This window comes from Vipera ursinii (genome assembly GCF_947247035.1).
Source record: "Vipera ursinii genome assembly, chromosome: 1".
NCBI lineage: Eukaryota > Metazoa > Chordata > Lepidosauria > Squamata > Viperidae > Vipera > Vipera ursinii.
The window spans coordinates 264,919,301-264,942,967 of record NC_139512.1 but is presented as its reverse complement, the minus strand read 5'-3'; the positions used below and the strand labels follow the sequence as shown (position 1 = coordinate 264,942,967).

General features: G+C 38.7%; 2 protein-coding genes and 1 long non-coding RNA gene across 4 annotated transcripts; 2 read left to right on the top strand and 1 right to left on the bottom strand.

Moving 5' to 3' along the window:
- Positions 1 to 470: 470 nt before the first annotated feature.
- Positions 471 to 1,683, top strand: TAAR1 (trace amine associated receptor 1; the record flags this gene model as incomplete). Its single annotated transcript, XM_083350850.1, has 1 exon — positions 471 to 1,683. One exon carries the CDS (start codon positions 471 to 473, stop codon positions 1,509 to 1,511), a length of 1,041 nt encoding a protein of 346 aa, XP_083206976.1. The 3' UTR covers positions 1,512 to 1,683.
- Positions 1,684 to 6,408: 4,725 nt separating this feature from the next.
- LOC310631543 lies at positions 6,409 to 21,807 on the bottom strand. Of its 2 annotated transcripts, none has more exons than XR_014490650.1 (3): positions 21,347 to 21,807; positions 20,840 to 20,974; positions 6,409 to 6,653 (listed from the first exon to the last, which is right to left on the bottom strand). It is a non-coding gene; the product is annotated as an uncharacterized lncRNA (long non-coding RNA). The 2 variants fall into 2 exon arrangements; XR_014490651.1 differs by lacking the exon at positions 6,409 to 6,653 and adding an exon at positions 17,977 to 17,995.
- TAAR2 (trace amine associated receptor 2) lies at positions 17,179 to 19,447 on the top strand (the record flags this gene model as incomplete). Its single annotated transcript, XM_083350188.1, has 1 exon — positions 17,179 to 19,447. Exon 1 carries the CDS (start codon positions 18,428 to 18,430, stop codon positions 19,445 to 19,447), a length of 1,020 nt encoding a protein of 339 aa, XP_083206314.1. The 5' UTR covers positions 17,179 to 18,427.
- Positions 21,808 to 23,667: the final 1,860 nt, after the last annotated feature.

The window sequence follows — 23,667 nt, the reverse complement described above, 5'->3', positions numbered from 1 at the left end:
CCTCTTTTTTTGCCATCATGCCTTGTCTATCCATAGGAGTGCTTCCTGTTCTCTCTCTCTCTCTGATTTGGCATTCTGATGATCCCTGAAGCCCAATTAAAACCAGGGAAATTTCTTTCTGCCCTTATTTTGTAGTCTTGTGAGTCAAAAGATTAGGGTAACAATCCAGCAGAAGTTATGGATGTAAGTAGATGCCATGTTATCACTGGTAGGGGACTAACACTTTTTTTACATGTACACAGTTTCCTGAACACACACAGACACAGACACACATGGCAGGGACTAATGTGCTTTGCAGTTGAGAGAGGAGGATTTTATCTCAACTTTAAATATTCATATTTTGCTTCCTACCTATCCTTCTTGACAGATGATGCTCCTCTGCAGGATGACCTAAGGCTAAGGAATTCCCGGTCCTTACATTGAAAGAAGATAGCCATAGGATTGTACATGTGATATCCACTGCGCCTGAGATGGGCTTGTATGAATCTGAACCTTCTGAAAGGGTGCAGCTGTGCTGTGAATCCATCAATGGCTCCTGCATAAAGAACAGCTGGTCAATGAGCATCCAAATGTCCATGTACATCTTCATGCTGTGTGTGATCCTGGCTACTGTGGCTGGCAATCTGGCAGTTATCATCTCAGTATCACATTTCAAGCAGCTTCACACACCTACAAATTTCCTGATACTCTCCATGGCCACGGTGGATTTCCTTCTCGGCTTCTGTGTCATGCCTTACAGCATGATAAGATCGGTTGAGAACTGTTGGTATTTCGGAGAGTTCTTCTGCAAAATCCACACCAGCATTGATATCATGCTGAGCACCGCTTCCATTTTCCATCTCTCCTTTATCTCGATTGACCGTTACTATGCAGTCTGCGACCCACTGCGGTACAAAACCAAGATAAACACTTCAGTTATACTAATCATGATTTTTATCAGTTGGATATTTCCTGCCTTGTTTGCCTTTGGGCTGGTCTTTTTGCAACTCAACTTAGTGGGAGCAGAGGAAACGTTCCACGAGCTCGTTTATTGTGTGGGAGGCTGTTTCGTCTTTTTCAATGAAACTTCAGGTGTGGTGGCCTCCATGTTTTCCTTCTACATCCCTGGGTTTGTCATGCTGTTTATCTATGGAAAGATATACATAATAGCCCAAAGGCAAGCCAGATCCATTACAGCTGCTATGAGCCAAATACAGATAAGATTTGAACTACAGCATCATATCTCCCACAACAGGGAACGAAAAGCTGCAAAAACATTAGGTATAGTGGTTGGGGTTTTCCTCATTTGCTGGTCCCCATTCTTCTTCTGCACCATCTTGAGTCCATTTATGAATTATACAATCCCACCCATCCTTATTGATGCAATGGTTTGGTTTGGTTATTTGAATTCAACGTTTAACCCAATTGTTTATGCATACTTTTATTTATGGTTTCGAAGGGCCCTGAAGCTGATTTTATTGGGGAAGGTTTTTCAGCAGGACTCCTCCAGAACTCAATTATTTTTGGAATAAACTGTATTGAAAGGAAGACTCAGTTCCTTGGTATTTTATTCTCCTCAGAGGTGAGGGTGAAAGAACAGTTTAGTGTAACTTTGTACTCTCAGCTGTTACTTGTAAGTTTAGCAGAAATGGGTCATTAAAAAAATGATAACAACCAAATAATATGCGTATATTACTTCTTTCCAGCAACAACATGGACTTTGGGATTGACATATGAAAGGAAGGCCTCTCTATTCTGCAAGGAGACCAGTATGGGATACAAAAAAATAGCACAACTTTATGCCATATTGGACTCTGGTGGCTGAATCTGTCTTTGCCTTTTCAGTACTTTTAAGCTGAGTAACTTTTAAGTTACTAACTTTTTAAAATGATCCTAATATTTTCCCAAAATATCTTCTGATGGTCAGTAATGCCACCTCCTTTAGGCAAACAGCACACTTGATATCACATTTTCTGTCATTTCTTTCAAAACAATCAAGAAATTCAAGATTTTCCTCACCTGAGTAAGCTTTTTCCCCCTCTCTCTACTGGAATTTCCTCACAAACATGCTTCTTTGGCATGGCCATACACTAAATAAGTAAATACATTCTTTGGCATGTTCTAGTTTACGTAGTTGGTGGGAGGGCAGCACACTTAGGAAGAAATAATATCAAAAATGAGGAGGCACAATAGATACCATATAGTAATGTACATAAAGTAAGTGACTTGGATGGGCAAACAAAATGGCCAGCTTTCAGCTGAATAGTGCTGATAATGGTCACCTCCCATTTCTTATAAGAACAAGATTGAGACTCAGGAAAGTCATGCACAGACAAATATACTTCATGCTACATAAATACAGTTCCTCTATTTATCAATAATGTATGAATGAATTCATGTTTTATAGATACATGCTATACGAAAACTAATTGTACTTGGGGCTGAGATCCCGACTTACAAAAAAATTCTTTGTGGCTTGAAAATAATATAATCAATAATTTATATTGATAATTTTTATTATAAAAGACATAAACCATAAATGCTGAACAACTCTGAGCTGGATTAACTATTCTGCATGTCCATATATTCAGTCAAATTTATAGGTTGCCATTCAATAGATAAATAGTCTCTCAGTCTATATGATTTCTAACAAACCTTAACTCCTAATAGAATTGGCCTGTGTGCTTTATTTAATAGACTGAAATTGAATACTTTTCTTAATAAAAACAATGTCCCGATATTTTCTACCTCAGGGCTTTTCAACCTTTTCACCCATTGTACCACTTTTAGGATATGGCAACATCCGAGTACCAGCAGTCGCCTAGCAAGGTGTCAAAAACTAGATGACCAAAAAAAAAAGTGATGAAGTACAGGTAGTCCTTGACTTACAACAGTTCGCTTAGTGACTGTTTGAAGTTACAATGACACTGAAAAAAGTGTCCCCCAAGCCACAGCCGAGCAAGACACCTGCCTGCCCACCCAGCGGTGCTCTTCCTCCTGTCCGAGGTTTTCATAGTTGTGAGCATTTCTGTTGATTGGCAGCAGGGGTGGGGAGGGGGGTTGTTTTTTATTCCCTCCCCCATCTGCTGGGTGGTTGCAGCAGGTTTTGGTCACTTCACATGACCCTGGGACACTGTGACCTTCATAAATATGAATCAGTTGCCAAGCATCTGAATGTAAATCACAAGATCCTGGAGATGCTGTAACATTTCAGCTGATCAGCGCTTCTTCTGGGCTCAGCAGAAGCACCAGGATCAGCGCTGATCAGCTGAAGCTGGAGCCTGGTGCTGATCCTGGCGCTTTCGCTGAGCCCTGACAGCCCTGCAGCTCCAGCCGTCTCTCACTCAGGTTTGTGCGGTGCTGCCACCGGTTCAGCTCATTCCCCTCCCCCGCTACTTTTCTAGGCTGTCCCGTACCACCTGCCAGGTGCCAATATACCACAGGTGGTACCCGCACCACTGGTTGAAAAGCCCTGTTCTACCTGACTCGAGTTTGTTGGACAGAAAGAAAAGTTTTTCAAAATAAATCTAACATGAAGCATAATACAAGATCGATTTTTATAATGTCAGTTTCCTATGACTGAAGAAACACTGTGCCTTCACAATATTTATTGGCTTTTGTAAAGACTGAGCAAGCCATAGGCAATTATAGAAATGTTCATACAGGCTAGCCACTTTCTACCCGAAGTGAGGCTATGCTCCTTTTGGGGAGAATTAAGGCTGCATTTGGCTTTTGAATGGCATACTAAAGGCTGCATCCAAAACATGGGACGATCTGGAACAGCAACAATGAATTGTAAATTTAAACTTAAATACTTAATGTGATGAATCAGAGAATAATAGAAAGTATGACTTGGAGGGGACCATAAACTCAGTGCAATACATCCTTTTATGCTCACTGCAAAAATCCTTTAAACTATGACCAGTTCGCCATCTAGTCTCCATTTGAAGCCCCCAGTGAGGGGACATCCAGCACCCTTTTAAACAGATAGTTCCTCTGCTTGAAAAGTTCTTAATCTGCGGAATTCCTCCTAATGTTCAGCCTGAGCCATCTTCCTTTACATTATAACTTTCTAGTTTATATTCTGCCCTCAAGATGATGACTGGCCCCTCTTGCATACGATAGCCTGAATATTCTCTCAGTCTTTTCTTCTATAAAATATGCCTTCTGCCTTCTGTCATGTTAGGAGTTACAATTCAACCTGAACTTTTGGAAGGGTTCTGGTGACAGCATTGATGGTTTTGGGGAATCCCACAGAACCTAGGACCACAAGTGTGTCCCTTTGTGTGTGACTCTCCCCCTCTCCTCCCTTTGCATCTTTTCCTTGGCTCACCGTACCTCTTTGTCCCCCTCTCCTTCCCATTCCCCTCCTCTCCCCTCTCCCTTCTGACAACAACCTGCATGGATGAAGTCTTAAAGACATTAGAATTCCCCCTTCCCTGTTTCAACCCACCCTTCTCCTCCCCGTCCCCTCCCCTTGCTATTCTGTCCCAGCCCAGTCCACTTCTTCAACCCCCACCCTTCCCCTTCCTTATCCCCTCCCTTCTCGTCTCTCTCCCTTTCCTCTTTTCCCCACCCCTCCCCCTCCCTTATCTCTGATAACAACCTGCCTGAATGAACACAGCACAACCTGGGTTGCTCCTTTCCTCACAAAATGCAATCAAGCTCCTACCTCTGAAGGGATTGGGCCCTGAGATCTCTGTGTTTCATTTTATAGGTCCCTGGAAAAACTTTTCATTAAACTTTCCACAATTAAGGTCTAACAAAGCTTCGAAATCTTGTATAGAAGACTGTCACTCAGAACAGGACAAATATTAATTTGACAACCTCTTCTGAAGCTATTAGTCATCAGGATCTTACTGAAAACATGCAGAGAATAAATATCCATGGGTTTGTAATCTGGAGGCAAAACATCAGCTATTGGTAATAATTTGATTATTCAGTGATTGTACTCGAAGCTCTGAGAGATCAGTTTATTTATTTATTTGTTTGTTTGGATTTATATACTGCCCTTTTCCCGAGGGACTCAGGGTGGTTTACAGGGCAAATTAAAACAGTGCAATGTACAAATTAAAATAAAATTAAATTAATAGCCCCAAAAGAGTTTAAAATTTAAAATTTAAAACCTTAAAACCCCTCAGTCCAGACCTGATAGCTCAAAGAGCCAGGTATTTAGGTCCCAGTGAAATGAGTGAAGGTCGGGGTCGATCCAGAATTCCACAGGCAGTTGATTCCATAGGGCAGGCGCACCCACCGAGAACGCTCTCCCCCTGGGGATCGCCCGCTAGCACTCCCTGACCAGCGGGACCCTGAGGAGGCCCTCCCTGTGGGAAGTTGATGCTGGCAGCAGGTGCTCCCTAAGATAATCTGGACCCGTGCCATTTAGGGCTTTATAGGTCATCACCAGCACCTTGAATCTTACCCAGAGGGCAACTGGAAGCCAATGCAGCTTGCAGAGAAGAGGCATTACATGGGAGTATCGGGAGACCCCCATCACAACTCACACGTTTGCATTCTGCACCAGCTGAAGCCTCCAAGTGGTCCTCAAGGGCAGCCCCATGTAGAGAGCATTGCAGTAGTTTATCCGGGAGGTCACAAGCGCATGAGTGACTGTGCGTAGGGCATCTCGGTCCAGATAGGGCCGCAACTGGCGCACCAGGCAAACCTAGGAGGACGCCCAAGTTGCGGGCCCTATCTACGGGGGGTAACACCTCACCCCACATAGTTAGCGATGGAATAGATTGGTTAATCCGAGATGCCGGTATGTACAGCCACTCAGTCTTGGTGGGATTGAGTCGAAGCCTGTTTCTCCCCATCCAAACACTGACCGCCTCCAGGCAACGGGACATCACATCGAGGGCATCACTGGGTTGGTTTGGGGTGGAAAGAAAAAGCTGGGTATCATCAGTGTACTGATGATACCCCACTCAGAATTCTGAGTTAAAAGAGATTTAATTGCAATGTGACTCAGTTTCTATACAAAAACATATCCATTATCATTGTAACGTTTATCTCCAGCCTTTACATTCATATGCAATACATTTGAAGAATCTCCATATGATACAAACTAAAATAATTGTGGTAATCTTTCTAGCAAGGTTTAATGAGAGTTTTTTTTGAGGAGTATTCTATTTTGCAAAGAAATGGATTTAACTGGAAATAGGTGCTAAGCATTCTGAAGACTAAAGTAAGTGAAGCCAAACTTACACTTAATTTTGCAGTTATGAAACTAATGGGAGCTATATTGGAAGGAAAGCAATGAGACATCATTTTAATCTGGTTATCAGGATGTCTGTTTAGATTAGTGGATCCTGGGAATGAGGACCTGTTGCCAGTTGTTGATACTGAGAACATCTTCAGGATAAGAAACCACTTCTCTTGGATTAGAAAATCACCCACTGATACGCATGCAGCTCTTCAGTCTAATTTTGCTTGATTAATTTCGAAAGCAGTCCTCTGAACTTTGGCTCGAATACTTGAGTTGTCATCCTTTTAGTTCTACGAGCCAGTGGATAGGCTTTATTATAGATATTACATTCCTTCCAAAAATAGTTTATGTAAAGCTAACCACCGCTTAAGTGTATACTTGAACTTAAAAAAAAATATTAAAAAACTCCTGCTTCTTGTTTCCGATTAGACAAACACTGTAGATTCCCAGAGAGCCTTCTTGCCATCTGTTTTCAAAACAGAAAGGATCAGTTGGGACAGCAACATTTTGCAAAAGTCCAGCAACAGTTAACTTCATTAGTGCCTTAACTGCCTCTGTTGCGTAGCTCTCGCTTATTATAGCCAAGAAGTACCCCAGAGATGTGTTAACGAGGTCTCTGGTTTCTACTGTAACCCAGTAGAACAGCCAATCTGAAGCACAGGAGAAATAGGCATTGTCCAACTCCACTATGCCCATGTTTGCCAGGATGCAAATTTTGGCCTTCAGAGCATAATTTGCCATACTAAGCCTTTGGCTTTTGCTATCAACATCTCTAATTGCTACCCTCATTGGTCAGTCCCCAAAGAGCAATCCTCCACCCGCTTCCAATGGCTTTTCATTCGATGGCATCATATTCTTAACTTTCCTGAAAACTTTTGAACAGATCATTGAGAGCAGTGAAAATAGGCTGTCAGCAATGTTAGCAGTGAGGATGGATTCTTACTAGCAATTCAGAGATTCTGGGCACATGGGCAGAGCTGGCATTTTAAGTACTGCCATTTTGTAACAGGCAGTCCTGTTAGTAATTCGACGTTCCCTTTAAGTTGGATATTCTTAATCTGGGGACTTCCTGAAGCAGGGGTGTCAAACTCAATTTCATTGAGGGTCACATCAGCATTGCGGTTGCCCTCAGGGGGCCGGGAGGGTATGGCCAGGGTGGGCGTGGCTAGAGTGCATATGGCCTACTGGGTGGGCGTGGCCAGCTCTACATCGTTCGCATCAAGGGTGCCTATGGGGGCCTGGGCAGGAGTGGGACAGATCTGAGGGTCTCTGGCGGAAGGAAGGTCTCTGGGCCAGGGCCAAAGCAGTGGGGGCCTTTCCCTCACTGTTTCCAGGATGGCTTCGCGGGCCACATGAAACCACTTCGTGGGCCAGATCCGGCCCCTGGGCCTTGTGTTTGACATGTCTGGCCTGAAGAAACCTGGAGACATGAGGTTTTACAGTTTGCTCATTTTTAAGATACTGATTCTGTGCAGATTTCTTGCAGATTTGGCATAGTCATTCTTCCACTGTTTATCGGCATTTTGCTATTTTTTTTCCTTCTTTTCTGTCACTCTTGCCTTTCCTTCAGCTTTTCTTCTTGATTCTGCCATCTGGCTTTCTCTCCTTCTCTAGCTTTTCTGTCTTTCTTCTCCTCCGGCTTTTTTTCAGGGTCCAAGTAAACATATTAATTTCCCCCCAGCTCCACCAGTGGGCTATATTTTCTGAGTTGATTCAGAAGAATCAGCATGGGAAGAAAAGAGCTAACTCTTCCATTCCCCCCTTTTTTAATAGTGTCCTTTGTTGCAGGGGGTCTCCAACCTTGGCAATTTTAAGACTTGTGGACTTCAGCTCCCAAAATGTATAGTTGGCTGAGGAATTCTGGGAGTTGAGGTTCACAAGTCTTAAAGTTGTCAAGGTTGGAGACCCCTGCTTTGTTGTGTCTGTTATTCTCATGAAGAAGCTCTCATCCCCCAAAAGCAGAATTTCACCCCTTTTCTCATTCTCATTTCCAAGCAAGCTAAATGTCTCAACCCCTCCCCACACCCCATTCCCCAATTCCCATAGATAATTTATGCTTGGATTTAAATCATGGCCCATCATTAGATTTCACTTCTATCTTTCCTCCAGGAGATGAAAGAGGAATAAGCTGCACAGAGCAGTCCTTCCTCTAACTTTCCTCACAGCAACAACTCTGTGCCCAGCACTATCCCATCAGTTTAATGGCTACAGATGGATGAACGTAGATCCCCTACTGCTAGTTCAATAAATATACCTCTACAGCACTTTCGTTATAAGGATTAGGATGCAAATGTTTTAGTTAGTTCTCTAATGCTGCTAGAGAAATGTTTACTACTTTTTGTGGCTATCCCTGGAGCCACAAAGGGGGTTATTTATTATTTTTATATTCTGTCTTATAGCCTTCAGAATTCAAGGTGGCCTACTCAGGATCTCTATTTATTTTATCCACACAATAATAGTCTTATGAAGTAGATTCAGTTCAGGGAAAGAGATTGAATGAGCTGACATGAAAGAGCAATGAGCTGAAAATTACACAAGCACATTGAACAAATGCAAAGCCCTTCATTTAAGAAAAAGATTTGAAATGGAAAAGCCCAGGGTGGAGATAATTGATCTGGTAGCAATATTTGTAGGGTCATAAAATCACTCAGAGAGTCCAGCCTAACAGAATGGCTTTACCAGAACAGGAAAGTAGGAATGCAAAGAATGTAAACAAGCACCTGTCACTATGAGGACTAGAGATAAGAGGAAGTCAAAGTCTCCTTCTCTACTTAGGGTGGCACCAGAAAAGAATGTGTAATGTTTGAGATGTGTCTGAGCATTGACTTGCTCAGTCAGCGGGGCCAGTTGGCGAAAGAAAACTCAGGACGGTATTGGTTGGAAACCGGCTGAAGAGGCCTTCATCCTGCAGTGGGTAGACAATGGCTAAGATGATGGTGAATGAAGATGGTGGTGATGATGATGAGAGAGAGGGGGTAGTGAGGGAGGGAGGGGTGGGTGGATGGATGGATAGATAGATGATAGATAGATGATAGATAGATAGATAGATAGATAGATAGATAGATAGATAGATAGATAGATAGATAGATAGATAGTAATTGTTTTTAGTTTGAACACAAGTAATGTGAACTGAATGCAAAAATAAAAATAAAAAACAGATGCAATTTTAGGTTGTATCAACAGGAGTAACTGGGTGGAAAGAATGTGTAGAATGTGAATTTGGAAGACGTTTAGTATTATTTCAAGAGTGAGTATACATCACCTTCTGACTATAGATCTATATAATAATTTGTATCTATAAGGAAATTAGGGACGCAGTGGCTCAGTGGGTTATATTCTAAAGGATTTTGATGAAATTATATAAAAAAGAAAAATAAGAATAATTTCTTGTCTTGACATCTAGTGGAGAATTAGAACATAGCACATTAAAGACAACTCCCAGAAACAAAGAAAAAATCTTTCCCCGTAAACTCTAATAACCTTTAAGAACTGGGCAAGGTATAAGATTGGAAAGTGTCTGAAGGAAAAGAAATACTCTGCTTGTGGTCTAAATTTATGAATTGTTTACAGAAAAAGAAAAACTTTGATTTATGACTAATCTTTGAGGGAGAGAAATACAGGAAGCATTCAAGATGGCTAAATATATTCAACTGTAATTCTGACTGGTTGACAATTGACCCTTGAATGAAAGAATTGTTATAAAACATTGATTTTACTGAAACCTTGACAATTGAAAATACAGTGGATTATACAAATTATATATAAAAACAAGAACTATACAAAACTGGACTGTTCAGATTTTGAATATTGGCCGGCTTGACGGCTAATTACAGACTATGGCACTTACGATGGATTACTCGAAAGGGGGAGATAACATGGATACTCATCAAAAAATGATAGAAAACCACATTTAATACCAACTCCTGAAGGACTCAACCTGAAAGATCAAAGACCTCTAGAAGCAACATTCCAAGATAAGACAAATACTTCCCAAGAGGACATTTATGCAATGCTATGACAGATACAAATCACAATAGCTTTAAACCACGAGGAGATTAAACACAACTTTGATAACATAAATGAATACATTTCTAACTTAAATTCACCATCGAAAGACATCCAGAGAATGAAAGTAAAGAATGAACAAACAAACCAGATAACAGAATGGAAACTAGAGAAAAATGACTTAATTGGCAAAGCTACAAATGAAGGGAATTATAACTTAATACAAACAGGAAAAAACTTACAAGACTTGGATACAACAATAAATATGGAAAAGATATCTTATGCATTAGAACAGCAAAATAAACCTGAGGAGAAGAAAGACGACTTAACAAAATGGACACTGCCAGGACAATCATTATTTGGGAGACAAAAAGCATACATCTTACGTACTCTGTATCCTCCATGCCCAACAACAAATACAAAAATACAAAAACTGCCTGATAAGATGAAAATATTAATTTGGAAAACTATTTGGCAAAAGAAGGCGGCCAGAGATGGGTTCAAGAGATTTGACTTGCCCTACCAGATGGAATAAGGGACGCAGTGGCTCAGTGGGTTAGGACACTGAGCTTGTCAATCAGAAGGTCGGCAGTTTGGCGGGTCAAATCCCGAGTGCCGCGTAACAGAGTGAGTGCCTGTTATTCATCCCAGCTTCTGCCAACCTAGCAGTTCGAAAGCACGTAAAAATGCAAGTAGAAAAATAGGGATTTTTCAGTGGGAAGGTAACAGCGTTCCATGTGCCATTGGTGTCTAGTCATGCTGGCTACATGACCACGGAGACGTCCTTGGACAAGCGCTGGCTCTTCGGCTTTGAAATGGAGATGAGCACCAGCCCCTAGAGTCGGAAACGACTAGCACACATGTACGGGGGAACCTTTACCTTTACCTTTACCTTTACCTTTACCAGATAGAATATAATACAAGCAAACACTTGTTTAAATACAGCTAAATAAACAGATAACTTTGGCCATAAAGGGATTCTACAATAAGAGGGATAAGAGATATAAGTAATATAGTATTTTTGATAAGATATAAAATATAAAAATACTGGGATGATGTAAGTGAATAAAAAGTTTGAATTTTAAAAATAAACTAAGTTTGAAAAGATTTACGATTAAGGAATGATTAAAATATTGAGGGGAAATTAGGCTGAATAAGAACTTTGAAAAAAAGTATATATAGTGATTTAACAAATCAACTTTTACAGATAGAAGTGAAATATAAATTGATTAGAAAAAATGTTATAGGTAGATGTTATGATAGATAAGTAGTATAGTATTTTTATAACATGAAATATGAAAATATTGAGATGATGTATTTAAATGGAAAATTCAGATATTTAGATGTTAATTACTGAGAAAATTATGACTGACAAGAATTGTTTGAATATTATGGAGAAATTGAGCTTAAACAAGATTTATGAAATTAAGATATATGGTGAATCAATAAGATGATTTTTCTGAAAATAACATAAGTTGATAACAAAAAAATGCCACATATGGACACTATTATTGTTGGAATGAATATGGAAGGAAATTTTTATACTTAATCATTTATATATTGAAAATATCAAATATCAAAAATTATATTTGTTTAATGTTGAAAGGGGCGCGGTGGCTCAGTGGGCTAGGACGCTGAGCTTGTCAATCAGAAGGTCAGCAGTTTGGTGGGTCGAATCCCGAGTGCCGCATAGCAGAGTGAGCGCCTGTTACTTGTCCCAGCTTCTGCCAACCTAGCAGTTTGAAAGCATGTAAAAAATGCTACATGACCACAGAGACGTCCTCGGACAAGCGCTGGCTCTTCGGCTTTGAAATGGAGATGAGAACGCATGTGCAGGGGAACCTTTACCTTTAATGTCAAAGAAGGAGAATACTACTGGGAGAAGAGAAGATCAAGGAAATATATTATTGATTGATATACTAATTATGGAAATATAAAAATTAATTATTATTGACTGTTAATTAAATATTATTGATTGTATGTTTTTTCCAAAATATTTATGAACCAAGACAACACACTGTACACCAGGCACTAAGGTTTGTTATTGTAAAAAAAATCAATAAAGCATTTATAAAAAAATAAAGAAAATGACTCAAAAGCTGGATCTAATCCAAAAGGCAGCAACCAGGAAGACAAAGAATTACAGCTGTTGCCAGTTAGGTTTTTCAGGTTCAATTCAAAGTGCTGGTTATCATCTATAAAGAATTACACAGTGTGCAATCTGTGTAATTCTCTCCCTTTCGGATTTCACTCAGCATCTTCATGCAGACTTAGAGTCCACATTCTGTATAAAGTGAAGAATTGGAGCCAGAAGTCTACTTTTTCAGTGGTGGTCCCACATTAAGGAACACCTTGGTTCCTGAGCTCCATTTTGCTTTATTTTATACCTTTACAAACTACCATTCTGACAACCCTTTTATATGCACGGAGACTTGGGCTGCCTTGGCAGAGGGTCTGTTGTTAGTTACAATTTATTTGATTCTATATTTTCCTTGTTTGTGAACCATCTTGAGTCCTTATCAGGACTGGCTATATATTACCAATTGTATTAATATCCTGATCAATCAACCAGATAGAAGATTGAATCCCTTTCAGTGGTTGTCTTGTTCAAAATTTTTATTAGTTCATCAAGATATAATATAAATACAAAAGACAAAATAAAATAATGGGAAAATAAGAGAGGAAAAGGGGAAAAGTGTAGGGTAAGAGGGAAAAAGAAAGAAAGAAAAAAAGTGTTGACTTCCAACTCCGTTTGGTGCAGTAGAATAAGATATAGCATTGTGGGGAGTCAGCCTCCCCAGAGAAGGAAATATTAAAAGGGCAGAATATTATATTTCTTCAAAAAAACTTAAAAGAGGCAGAAAAGCATGCCCAGTTTTTCTTAATAGCCCCAAGTCTCCCTCCCCCAAGCACAAATCAGCTCTGTAGAAATGCAAATGTAAATAATCCAGGAAGGTTGGAGGCCTCCAGCTAGAAGTTTAGGAAGACAAAGACACGTAAAATCTACATACCCCACCCAAACTCTAAGACAGGACATAATAGATTAACCCACATATGCCAAAGGGGCACACCCAGACTCAGGTCAAAATACATGACACAGGAAATACAAAGCTTCAAACAGGAACAGGAAAGAACCTCAAGAGCCCAGAGAGTATTAAAAAACCACTCCCTACATGTGCTCTCTCTCTTTTCTTCCAGAGCCATCATTCTGTCTGACTCTCCTCTTCAATAAACTGCAACCTTCTTTCTAAATCAGTCGCCATGTTGTTTATTCCCAGCTTGGACTGAACCATGATGAAGACTTTTTCTTCCTCAAATCTCAGTGTTTTACTTTTATATAATAATATAAACTAGTCATTTCTATCTAATCAGCAAAGCCCCAAATCCAAGTTTCGTTTTTTTTCCACCTCTGGCACAAAATCCAGAAGCAGCCCAAGTAATTGTGTTCTTTTCTTTAATCAGAGGACCTTTAAATGATTGACTTTTTAAAAATAGTTACAAAGTGATACTTTCATCTGCAATGATTAGCAAATTCCTTGCTTTAATCTGTATTGATTGCCAAATTGATCAAGTGGTCTAAATTGCGTTTTTCCAGTTCTGATTCTAAATTCAACCTCTCCTACCATACTGAACTGATTCTTCTTCTTCTCCTACTCATGTAATTTTAAAACTTAACTTTGCACAATCTAATTTTGCCTGCAGAGAAATTTTTAACAGCTGCTTGACTATTATGGCTCTGAGGGGAATAATTTCTCCAGGAGAGTTAAGCTCAGTCTCATTGGTAGCTATCAACCTCAATGCTTCTCCCAAACATTTGAAGCAAATTTTTCTTGTGCCTTCTATTCTCTGGGGAGCTGAATACTGGGTTATAATAGCACAGCATGATTATACCCCTATTTGTTTTGGAAAAAGAACGGGATCATCTGGATATCTAACAGATCATTGAGAATTTCAGTAAGTTCATGCAAACAGCCTTCAGGTAGGAGATGAAAGAAGGAAGGAGTCGCAGTGCACTGCATGTTGCTAGTAGTGGGGTAGATTCTAGTAATACATTTATGTGAAGCTTACTAATATTTGAGAATATATGTAGCAGGAGTAGATACTGTGGAACGAATCAGCACCATTGTGGCTGCAGGTTTCATTCATTGCAGTCATCAAATTCTTGCTGAGGCTTATGACTGATTTTTTTTTAAATTTGATTCCAAATGTTCATTTGATGTGGAGCATTACAAAATAAGAGCATTACAACTCCTATCCATCTGAATCTAGGAGCATTATTTGGCAGAGGGTGATATCTACAAAAAGGAGGAAGGACTGAAAGGACGATAGAAGGAAATAACTTGACTGCAGTCATTAATCAGCGGAAGGGAGCTGGTATTCAAATACCCAAAACTAAATTGATAATAACAGGAATCAGTTTTGGCCAAAAGACAATGTTACATTAAAATGTGCTAAGGGACTGGCTCAGGCTACACCAATGCAACAAGGAGAAAAAGAGATTAAAATTAGCACTCAGTAGAAAATAGAATTTTTTTAAAAATTTTATTTTAATTCCATTTATATCCCGCCCTTCTCTGAAGACTCAGGGCGGCTTACGAGCTTAGCACTCTCTCACACACACATACATATGAACAGAGAGATAAAACAATAAAATTATCCAGAATGGATTTAAGAATTATAAGTTTCTCTTACAGACTCCTGTGAAATCTGAGAAGAATACATAAATAATAATTGACATGGCATTTACAATAACCACCAAAGCTTGACATAAGTTAAAGAATAGCCAGCGGTTAATGCTGACCCTGAGCTACTTCTGAGCTATTCAGGAAGTTTCAGTTTGCTCTTAATTATTCTTTGCCTGATTCTGCATTCCACCATGTAAACCCTGACAAGCTTTTTGTGTTGTTTCAGAGTTGTTGTAGGAAAGTAGAAATTGCTTATAGTGTTGATTGTTGCATCCTGTTTTGCTGGCCAGGAGAAAGGTAACTAGGGCATTTTGAGGTTTTGTATAAAACTGGTAACACCAGTTTAATAATTTCTACCTAGCATGAGTAACAAGGATATATTTGTAATGAATATGGTGTCTTTTTGTATTTTCCAGCCAGAAATGCTAAGGTAAAGGCCTTTCTTTCATTTAGGATGTTAAACTGAGATAGTGAGTATCCTACTGAAAAGTCTAGGAGAAAGAGCTAGTCGCTTGGTTAATTACAGCTAGTATGGAGGGCTATGGAAAGAGAAAAGGGAGGGTGAAATATGGTCCATCTTTTTCACTAATCCTTTCGTACTTCAACAATTCCTGGAGATCTTCTGGAATGGAAGGGGGATAGCAGAAAGCTACAAGAAGTAAGAGGGGAGGCGGGCTGAAAATTAGCAGCTATCTTAGTTTCCATAGCTTTATGCTAAGCTCAAACTACCCGTGGAAAATATCCAAATTATTTTACAATAAGGAAAGGAAAATGAGCCATATTGCTTGCACATAGTCCTGTTTCAGAAATTACATAACATCAGCGTAACTTTAAAATGTAGGAAGTAGAAAATTATTTTTATTATCAATTTCAGTGTCATCATATAGGACGGTTGTGGCACATTTTTTTTCTTAAGGCACAGGGAAGTTACTTTTTATTACATGAGGGAACTTGATTTCAGATACTCGTAGTGAGTATGGAAGATTATCTTGACGAGGATTTTTTTCCAAGATGGCCTCCACATCATACCGTCTCTCTGCTGACCGAAGGGGTTTGACTGCTGCTTTTCACTTAGAACATAGAATAACAGGGTTGGAAGAGACCTTGGATGTTTTCTAGTCCAACCCGCTGCTAAAGTAGGAGACCCTAGACTAGGGGTAGGCAACCTTGGCTCTTTTATGACTTCTGGACTTCAACTCCCAGAATTCCTGAGCCAGCCATGCTGGCTGGGGGGAGGAATCTGCTACCCTCCTGGACTTCCTTTTATATTTCTGTGACAGGGAAGGAAGCAGTCAATAGCACAAAGGGTGGATGGGAATGCATTCGAGGCAGAAATTTCTGGCCTTCTGATGAGGAGGGGGGGTCATTCCTTGGGATAATGCCTGGAGAGATAACACATTTTTCCACATACTCAGTTGTGGTCAGTCATAATATGTAGGAGCTATTGGGAATTAAATGAAAACAGCTGGAAAACACCATCTTGGAACAGAGTTTTCTAAATGTTCGAAAGCATACAATTCAATATCCCTAACAACTATCACTTAGATCTATCGTAGTATTTAATAGATCAGGGGTAGGCACCTTTGGCTCTTTTATGACTCGTGGACTTCAACTCCTATGCTGGCTCAGGAATTCTGGGAGCTGAAGTCCACGAGTCATAAAAGAGCCAAGGTTGCCTACCCCTGGATTAGACTATAGTGATGTCTGCATTGTAGCTTATTCCACTGCTCCATTCTTGACCAGTACTCCAGGCCCTGACTTCAGAAATGAACTGTTTCACATTCACAGAATACTAGTTTTGTCTCCTCCAATAGTATTATAATTCTTTGAGGCAGGCATATGAGATATTTAGGATTATTTCAACAATTGCCTCACCCATATTTACTACACAAGGAAGCATATTTGCATTGCTCACCCAGACCTTTTGAAAATAAATAACAATGCAGGAGGAAAAAAAGAATTTTAACAGGATACTGGTAAGTAAAATGACATCGGTTGATTTTTGTGGCTATTTAAGCTATAACAGGGAGATTCCTAGAGGTTTGGCACAGAGGAACTGTCTTTTATTTTGACTGCCTTACCTGGAATATTATAACTAAACTGCTATAAACTTAGTTGGCTTGCATATAATTAAGCAAACAGAAACAGTAGATTTTAGATTCAAACGTTTTGTCAGTGTACTTTTTCTTTAGAAATAGTTGTCAGCAAGGCAACAGTTTGGCATTATTATCTGGAAACTAGAAGTTGGATACAAATGAACAAAAAAAGAGTTAATTGAGACAGAACGGGGCTCTGGGGGAGTTAAAATAAAATAATAATAAATTAACCCTCCTTTTGAGGAGTTCAATGAGATCAATTGGAGTGAACATTATTCTACGTTTTCCCTGATGGGTAGACCTGTAGTATTTTGTGTTTCATTATTTAAATACATATATATTTATTTTCTTGTGGAAAAATGGTCTGCCTACAGTTGCCCTTAATAATTTCTCGATTCTATTCATATACAATCTGGACTACTTTTTACCAGATCAACTTCATAACCTTCCAATTTGTTTCTGAGCATCAACCTTCAATAACATGGAGCCAGAAGATTTGAAGGACTGTCTCCTTCCATAAGGATCATCATCTAGCTTATCATTACCTTGAAAAATGATGGTATTTGTTATATCACTCCGAAAAGATAGACTTGTGACATGTATTTTCAGGAGCAATATCCTAATTTACAATACTCCGAAGGAAGATAAAAGTGTTCCTTTCTTTCTTTCTTTCTTTCTTTCTTTCTTTCTTTCTTTCTTTCTTTCTTTCTTTCTTTCTTTCTTCCTTCCTTCCTTCCTTCCTTCCTTCCTTCCTTTCTTTCTTTCTTTCTTTCTTTCTTCCTTTCTTTCTTTCTTTCTTTCTTTCTTTCTTTCTTTTTTCTTTCTCTTTCTTTCTTTCTTTCTTTCTTTCTTTCTCTCTCTCTTTCTTTCTTTCTTTTTTTCTTTCAGATGGGCAAAAACATCATTGTCTTATATCATGCTTTATTGTTTTTGTCACTCACTGAATGATTGTTCCTATTTTTCCTTGTTTTAACCTCTTTTTCCTTGTTTCACAGCAGTTTAATTGCATATTGACATAGGTTCTGGCAGGGAGACAATTGATAAAATTATAAACCTAAGTCACTGCTAAATTATCAAAGGCAATGATGTAATACATGAACTAACTATTTTATTTCTATCAAGATAAAGAGATGATCAAATAATAATCTATCACGGATTGAATAAATTATACTGAACTTCTGATTAAATAATTCTAATAATTTCATATTTTTTTAAAATGTTGTGATTCTTGATTTTCAGTTGCTCAGCGTTTGGTATAAGATAGGTGGTTATATAAATGTTTTAAATAAATAAACTGCAAAAGATTTTGAATCTTGAAGGAATGACTATCTTCCTATGATTACAAGATACATTCTGGGAATTCTAATGTAAAATCTTTCAGTTAATTAGGAACTACAGAAAGTAGTATACATTTCTTCATCTAATATATCTTTTTCAATTTCAGATAAAACATTATGGTTTCTCTTAATTCCTCCAAGCATGTCATTGATTGTTCTGAATTTGGAAATGGATCCTGTCCTGAAAATCCATGGCCTGCGAGTATGCGAGGAGTCATATATCTATCTTTAAGTGGAATTGTCATGACCACAGTCTTTGGAAATATGGCTATCATCATCTCAATCACCTATTTCAAACAGCTGCATTCCCCAACCAACTTCCTCATCCTTTCCATGGCCATCACCGATTTCCTCCTTGGCTTCTTCATTATGCCCTACAGCATGGTTAGATCAGTGGAAAATTGTTGGTATTTTGGAATGACTTTCTGCAAGATCCACTACAGTTTTGACCTAATGCTCTGCTTGGTGTCTATTTTTCACCTTTGCTCAATTGCAGTAGATCGATTCTACGCCATCTGCTATCCCCTTCATTATTCACGCAAAATTACAGTCCCTAGAATCAGGCAATTAATTATTGTGTGCTGGTCAGTGCCATGTTCTTTTGCTTTTGGATTGGTTTTCTCTGAAGCATATGCTTCTGACATTGATGTTTATGAGATTTTGGTTGCATGCTCCAGTTCTTGTCCAATAATATTCAATAAACTGTGGGGAACTGTTCTGTTTTCATTTGGTTTCTTCATTCCTGCCTCAGTGATAACAGGAATTTATGTAAAAATCTTTGTGGTGTCTAAAAAACATCTGAGGGTCATGAAAAGTTCAGGTGACAAAAATTCTAACCAGCTTTCTAAAAGCAGAGACAGGAAAGCTGCTAAGACCTTAAGTATTGTGATAGGTGTTTATCTCATTTGTTGGTTTCCATGTCTTATCACAATTTTAATTGACCCTTTTTTAGGTTTTACAACTCCTGCTGTGCTGTTTGATGGCCTCAATTGGCTTGGTTACTTCAACTCCAGCAGTAACCCATTAATATATGGCTTTTTTTACCCATGGTTTCAAAAAGCACTTAGATACATCCTCTCAGGAAAGTTATTCCAACAACATTTTTGTACTGCTAATCTCTTTCGTGAAAATAAATAAATAAATGTCTTATTTATCAAACTAAGGCAGTCAGTGTGGGTTTTTTTAAACCTAAAATGGTATCCTTTGTGCAAGGATCAAAAATGGTCTATAAACCTGACACCCAGATTCTTAAATGTCATGTGGATGGAAGAAATATGGCAGAAGCCAGAATTGTGTCATCAACAATAGGGAAGGCTTCTAGTGATGATGGTCAGGAGTGTATCTGCAGAAAGCTTTGGCAATGGTCCAGTTGATACTTCAGGAGGCACTGAATATTCTACAGTCTTTATATACTCCTGAAAGTAAAACTATGTAAATTAGGAAAACACTACACATACAATTTCATCCACACTAAACTGAAATCCTATGTTTGATAACTAATTTAAAATATAAGGCTGTTTCAAAAAAATATTGTATCTCCTCCTGCAGGTTTTATTAATGGGCCGGGTCCATAGTATCAAAAGAAAATTTTAAAAGGCCTTTTTTGAGAAATGATGAGATGAAAACACTCAGGGGCCAAGCCTGGCATAAAAGAAGAGGAAATTTTCCCTAGAAAGATGGTATACCTTTCACTAGAGCAGGGCTTTTCAACCAGTGGTACGGGTACCACCTGTGGTACATTAGCACCTGGCAGGTGGTACGCGACTATACTAGAAAAGTGGTAGCGGGAGAGGGGAATGAGCTGAACCAGTGGCAGCACCGCAAAGCCTGAGTGAGAGATGGCTGGAGCTGCAGGGCTGTCAGGGCTCAGCGAAAGCGCCAGGATCAGCACTTCTTTGGGGCTGTCAGGGCTCAGTGGAAGTGCCAGGATAAGTGCCAGTCTCTAGCTGGAGCTCAGTGCTGATCCTGGTGCTTCTGCTGAGCCCAGAAGAAGTGCCAATCAGCTGGAATGTTGCAGCATCTCCAGGGTCTTGTGATTTACATTCAGATGCTTGGCGACTGATTCATATCTATGAGGGTCACAGTGTCCCAGGGTCACGTGAAGTCACCAAAACCTGCTGCAACCACCAGCAAAGGGGGAAAAAATAAAAACCAAACACCCCACCTCACCCCACTGCCAATCCTCAACAGAAATGGTCACAACAATAGAAACCTCGGAAAAGAGGAAGAGCGCCACCAGGTGGACAGGCAAGGTGTCTTGCTCAGCTGTGGCTTGGGGGGGCACTTTTTCGGTGCCATTGTAACTTCGAACAGTCTTTTTTTTTGGTCATCAAGTTTTTGACACCTTGCTAGGCGACTGGTGGTACTCAGATATTGCCATATCCTAAAAGTGGTACAATGGGTGAAAAAGGTGAAAAGCCCTGCACTAGAGGACCAGACTTGAGATTACAATTTCCTCCATCTCAACAACAGAGTAAAAGGATGCAAGATAATTTATGATAACAGATATGAGAATCTCCTCCAAATCACCTTCTATGTCTTATATCTTCCATATATATCAAGACCACTTCAGCCTGACATGCATCTCAGCAAGTATATGCAGAATCCATCTTATTTAAACTGGAGGCAGGAATTTCTACCATGATGTTGTTTTCCAGGGAGATTCTGAAATAAAATCATAAACAGTTGAAATTTTAATCCTTCCAGCTTAACTTTGTATGCAAAATGTATCCAAGAGCATATTTGTGTAAATGATTAATAAAGTACAATATTCTTTTCTTTAAAAGATTCTTTAAAACCTGTTAATCAAAATGCTTGCAAACTTTTAAAAGCAATATATCTATTTTTAATTTTTATTTTATAAGTATAAATGGAGTTTATACTTGTTTCTTCATAACAAGCAAGAATTAATTGTAAACAGATTCATTTGCATTGTGAAGTAAGCTGGTTCAGTCTGCAACAATCTTTTACATGGAATAATGCAACGCTACAAACAGGTATTTAACTATAAAACCCATCCTCTTGAAAGAAACTCACTTATTTGAAGAGTACCTTCTTTTTACATTTCTTTCTCTGAACTTTAAGTACTTTGTTCTGCCACAAGTTGTGCTTTTTCTTTTATTTTTATGCATTTCACAGAGCTAACTGCTTAGCAGAATATTGCTTGCCAGAATACTTCTGTTGATTGCTGTTCTTACTTAATAAGAAAGAAACTAGAAAGTGCTGTAAAGAGTAAGCCACAACACGAATCTGGTTGATACACACATGCACCCACATCAGTATTAATAATAACAGTAATAATTGATTCAGGATTTGCAATGGAATGCAATGCAATGAAGTACAATTGCACACAATACATAATCCTACATGTTCTCTATCATAGAACTTGGGGTGTCCCTCCATCCAGTGACTCACTAGAACCATTGTTTAAGAAAGGTGAGTGTCTTGCACATTTTTCAGACAATGTCCTGAGACATCATTCTTGATGGACTGTCAGGGGCAAAATGATATTTTGCTAAGAACCTGAACAAGCGAAAGATTTAGTGACAAAAAAAAAAAAAATCCACCCCAAAACTATATTCCAATATGCGAATACGCTTAGGAGATACATGAATGAACATTTAGTTTCCATCTCATGATGTCCTATTTAAAAATTGCACGATCCTACACATCTCTTTGACCTAAATCTCACTTAAAATTAAAGAATTAGAGGAAAGGAGACCAGAGGCCTTGAATGAAACTTATGAAATACATTGTATTTATATTATAATAAACATACTCAAATTGACATCTGTATGCCTCTCAAGCATAAAAATGTTCTGTAGTGGTGAAATAAGATAAGTCATATTTGAATGACCTACGGAATCAAAACATGATATTTATTTATTTATTTATTTATTTATTTATTTATTTTAATCCCATTTATATCCCGCCCTTCTCCAAAGACTCAGGGCGGCTTACAATCTAAAGCACAAATCAATGTGCTTAGCAATAGTCTTCATTCTATGTATCTGAAATTAGAAAAAAAAGTGTCAATAGACTTGAAAAGTAACTGTTAATGGCCAAGATGCAGTTGGGGGAAAAAAAACGGATGAAAGAAATAAGAAAAGAAAACCACCAGTGAGTAACATGGGATTTCAGTACTGTGTCATTTATCTGCATTTTATCATTTACCTCACAATAGCTCCATCTTATTAAAATAATGGTGCTGCATCTGCTGGAAATTACTTTGGTTGAAATCTCTCAGAAACAGGAGCCTTATAGCAGTGGTTCAGTGGAGAACCGTTTTAGGATTTGAACTGGAACTTGTGCAGTTGCCTTTGTCCACATATCTAATATTCTTAATTCCACAATTTAACTTAAGAGGGGTTTTTTTCCTCTTAAATGGGAGCTGCAATGGGATCTACAGTTCATTTAGTGCAAATCATTTAGTAAGCTAGAGGTAGATTTTTTTATTATCCTTTGCTCACCCATACAAGCCTTAGCAAGAGGCATCAGTAGTGTGATTTTAAACAAGGAGATCTCCCATTATGTAATGCTACAGTGATCAAATTTTCTTCGGAAAAAATAAAAAACAAATCTGTAAAGAGAGCAGATCTGAAAGAGGTTCATTACAATACACAAAATAATGGTTTATGCTTCAGACTGCTTTACAAAGGAAAATTCAAGAGCAAAACTAAGAAAAGAAACAATTCAATTAAAAATAAATAAATGACAGCTATCTGAAATAAAGGACTGTCCTTGATAAAAAGTATGTATGGTCTCTGTATGTATTGCATATACCAGGAACCTTTGGTCCCTATATTTATAACAAGCTCTGATTATTGTTGATTGTTCTCTCTTTCCACAGAACCTTCTCTTCTGAATGACATACTTGTTTCTCAACAACACATTATGAATTCCAACAGTCTCTGGAGCCTGCAGGAGATAAACGCTTTGAGTCTCTTAATATTTTGCTTACAAAAATGTAAGATCTCCACTCAGCCTATTTATTATGTGTGGCTTTAGCCATACTTCTCACCACGTGTGGCAGTATTTGTTTGGTTTTACTTATTAAACTTATATGCCACCCATTTGCGTAGAGAGATGCTAGGCCATTTACAATCAACAAAAGTAACAAAATAAAAATAATAAAATAATAAACATTATTATATAAATTGACTTAAAAATGAACAAAGATGGCAAGGTATGGTAGCGATCATCCTCTGTCCTCCATTTCAAACAGCTGCATTCTTCAATCAACATACTGACCTGCTCCATGACCACCACAGCCTTTGCTCAGCTTCACAGTAATGCCATACGGTGTGGTCAAGGCTGTGGTTTCCTATTGGTACTTTGGAGACTTCTGCAAACTCCAC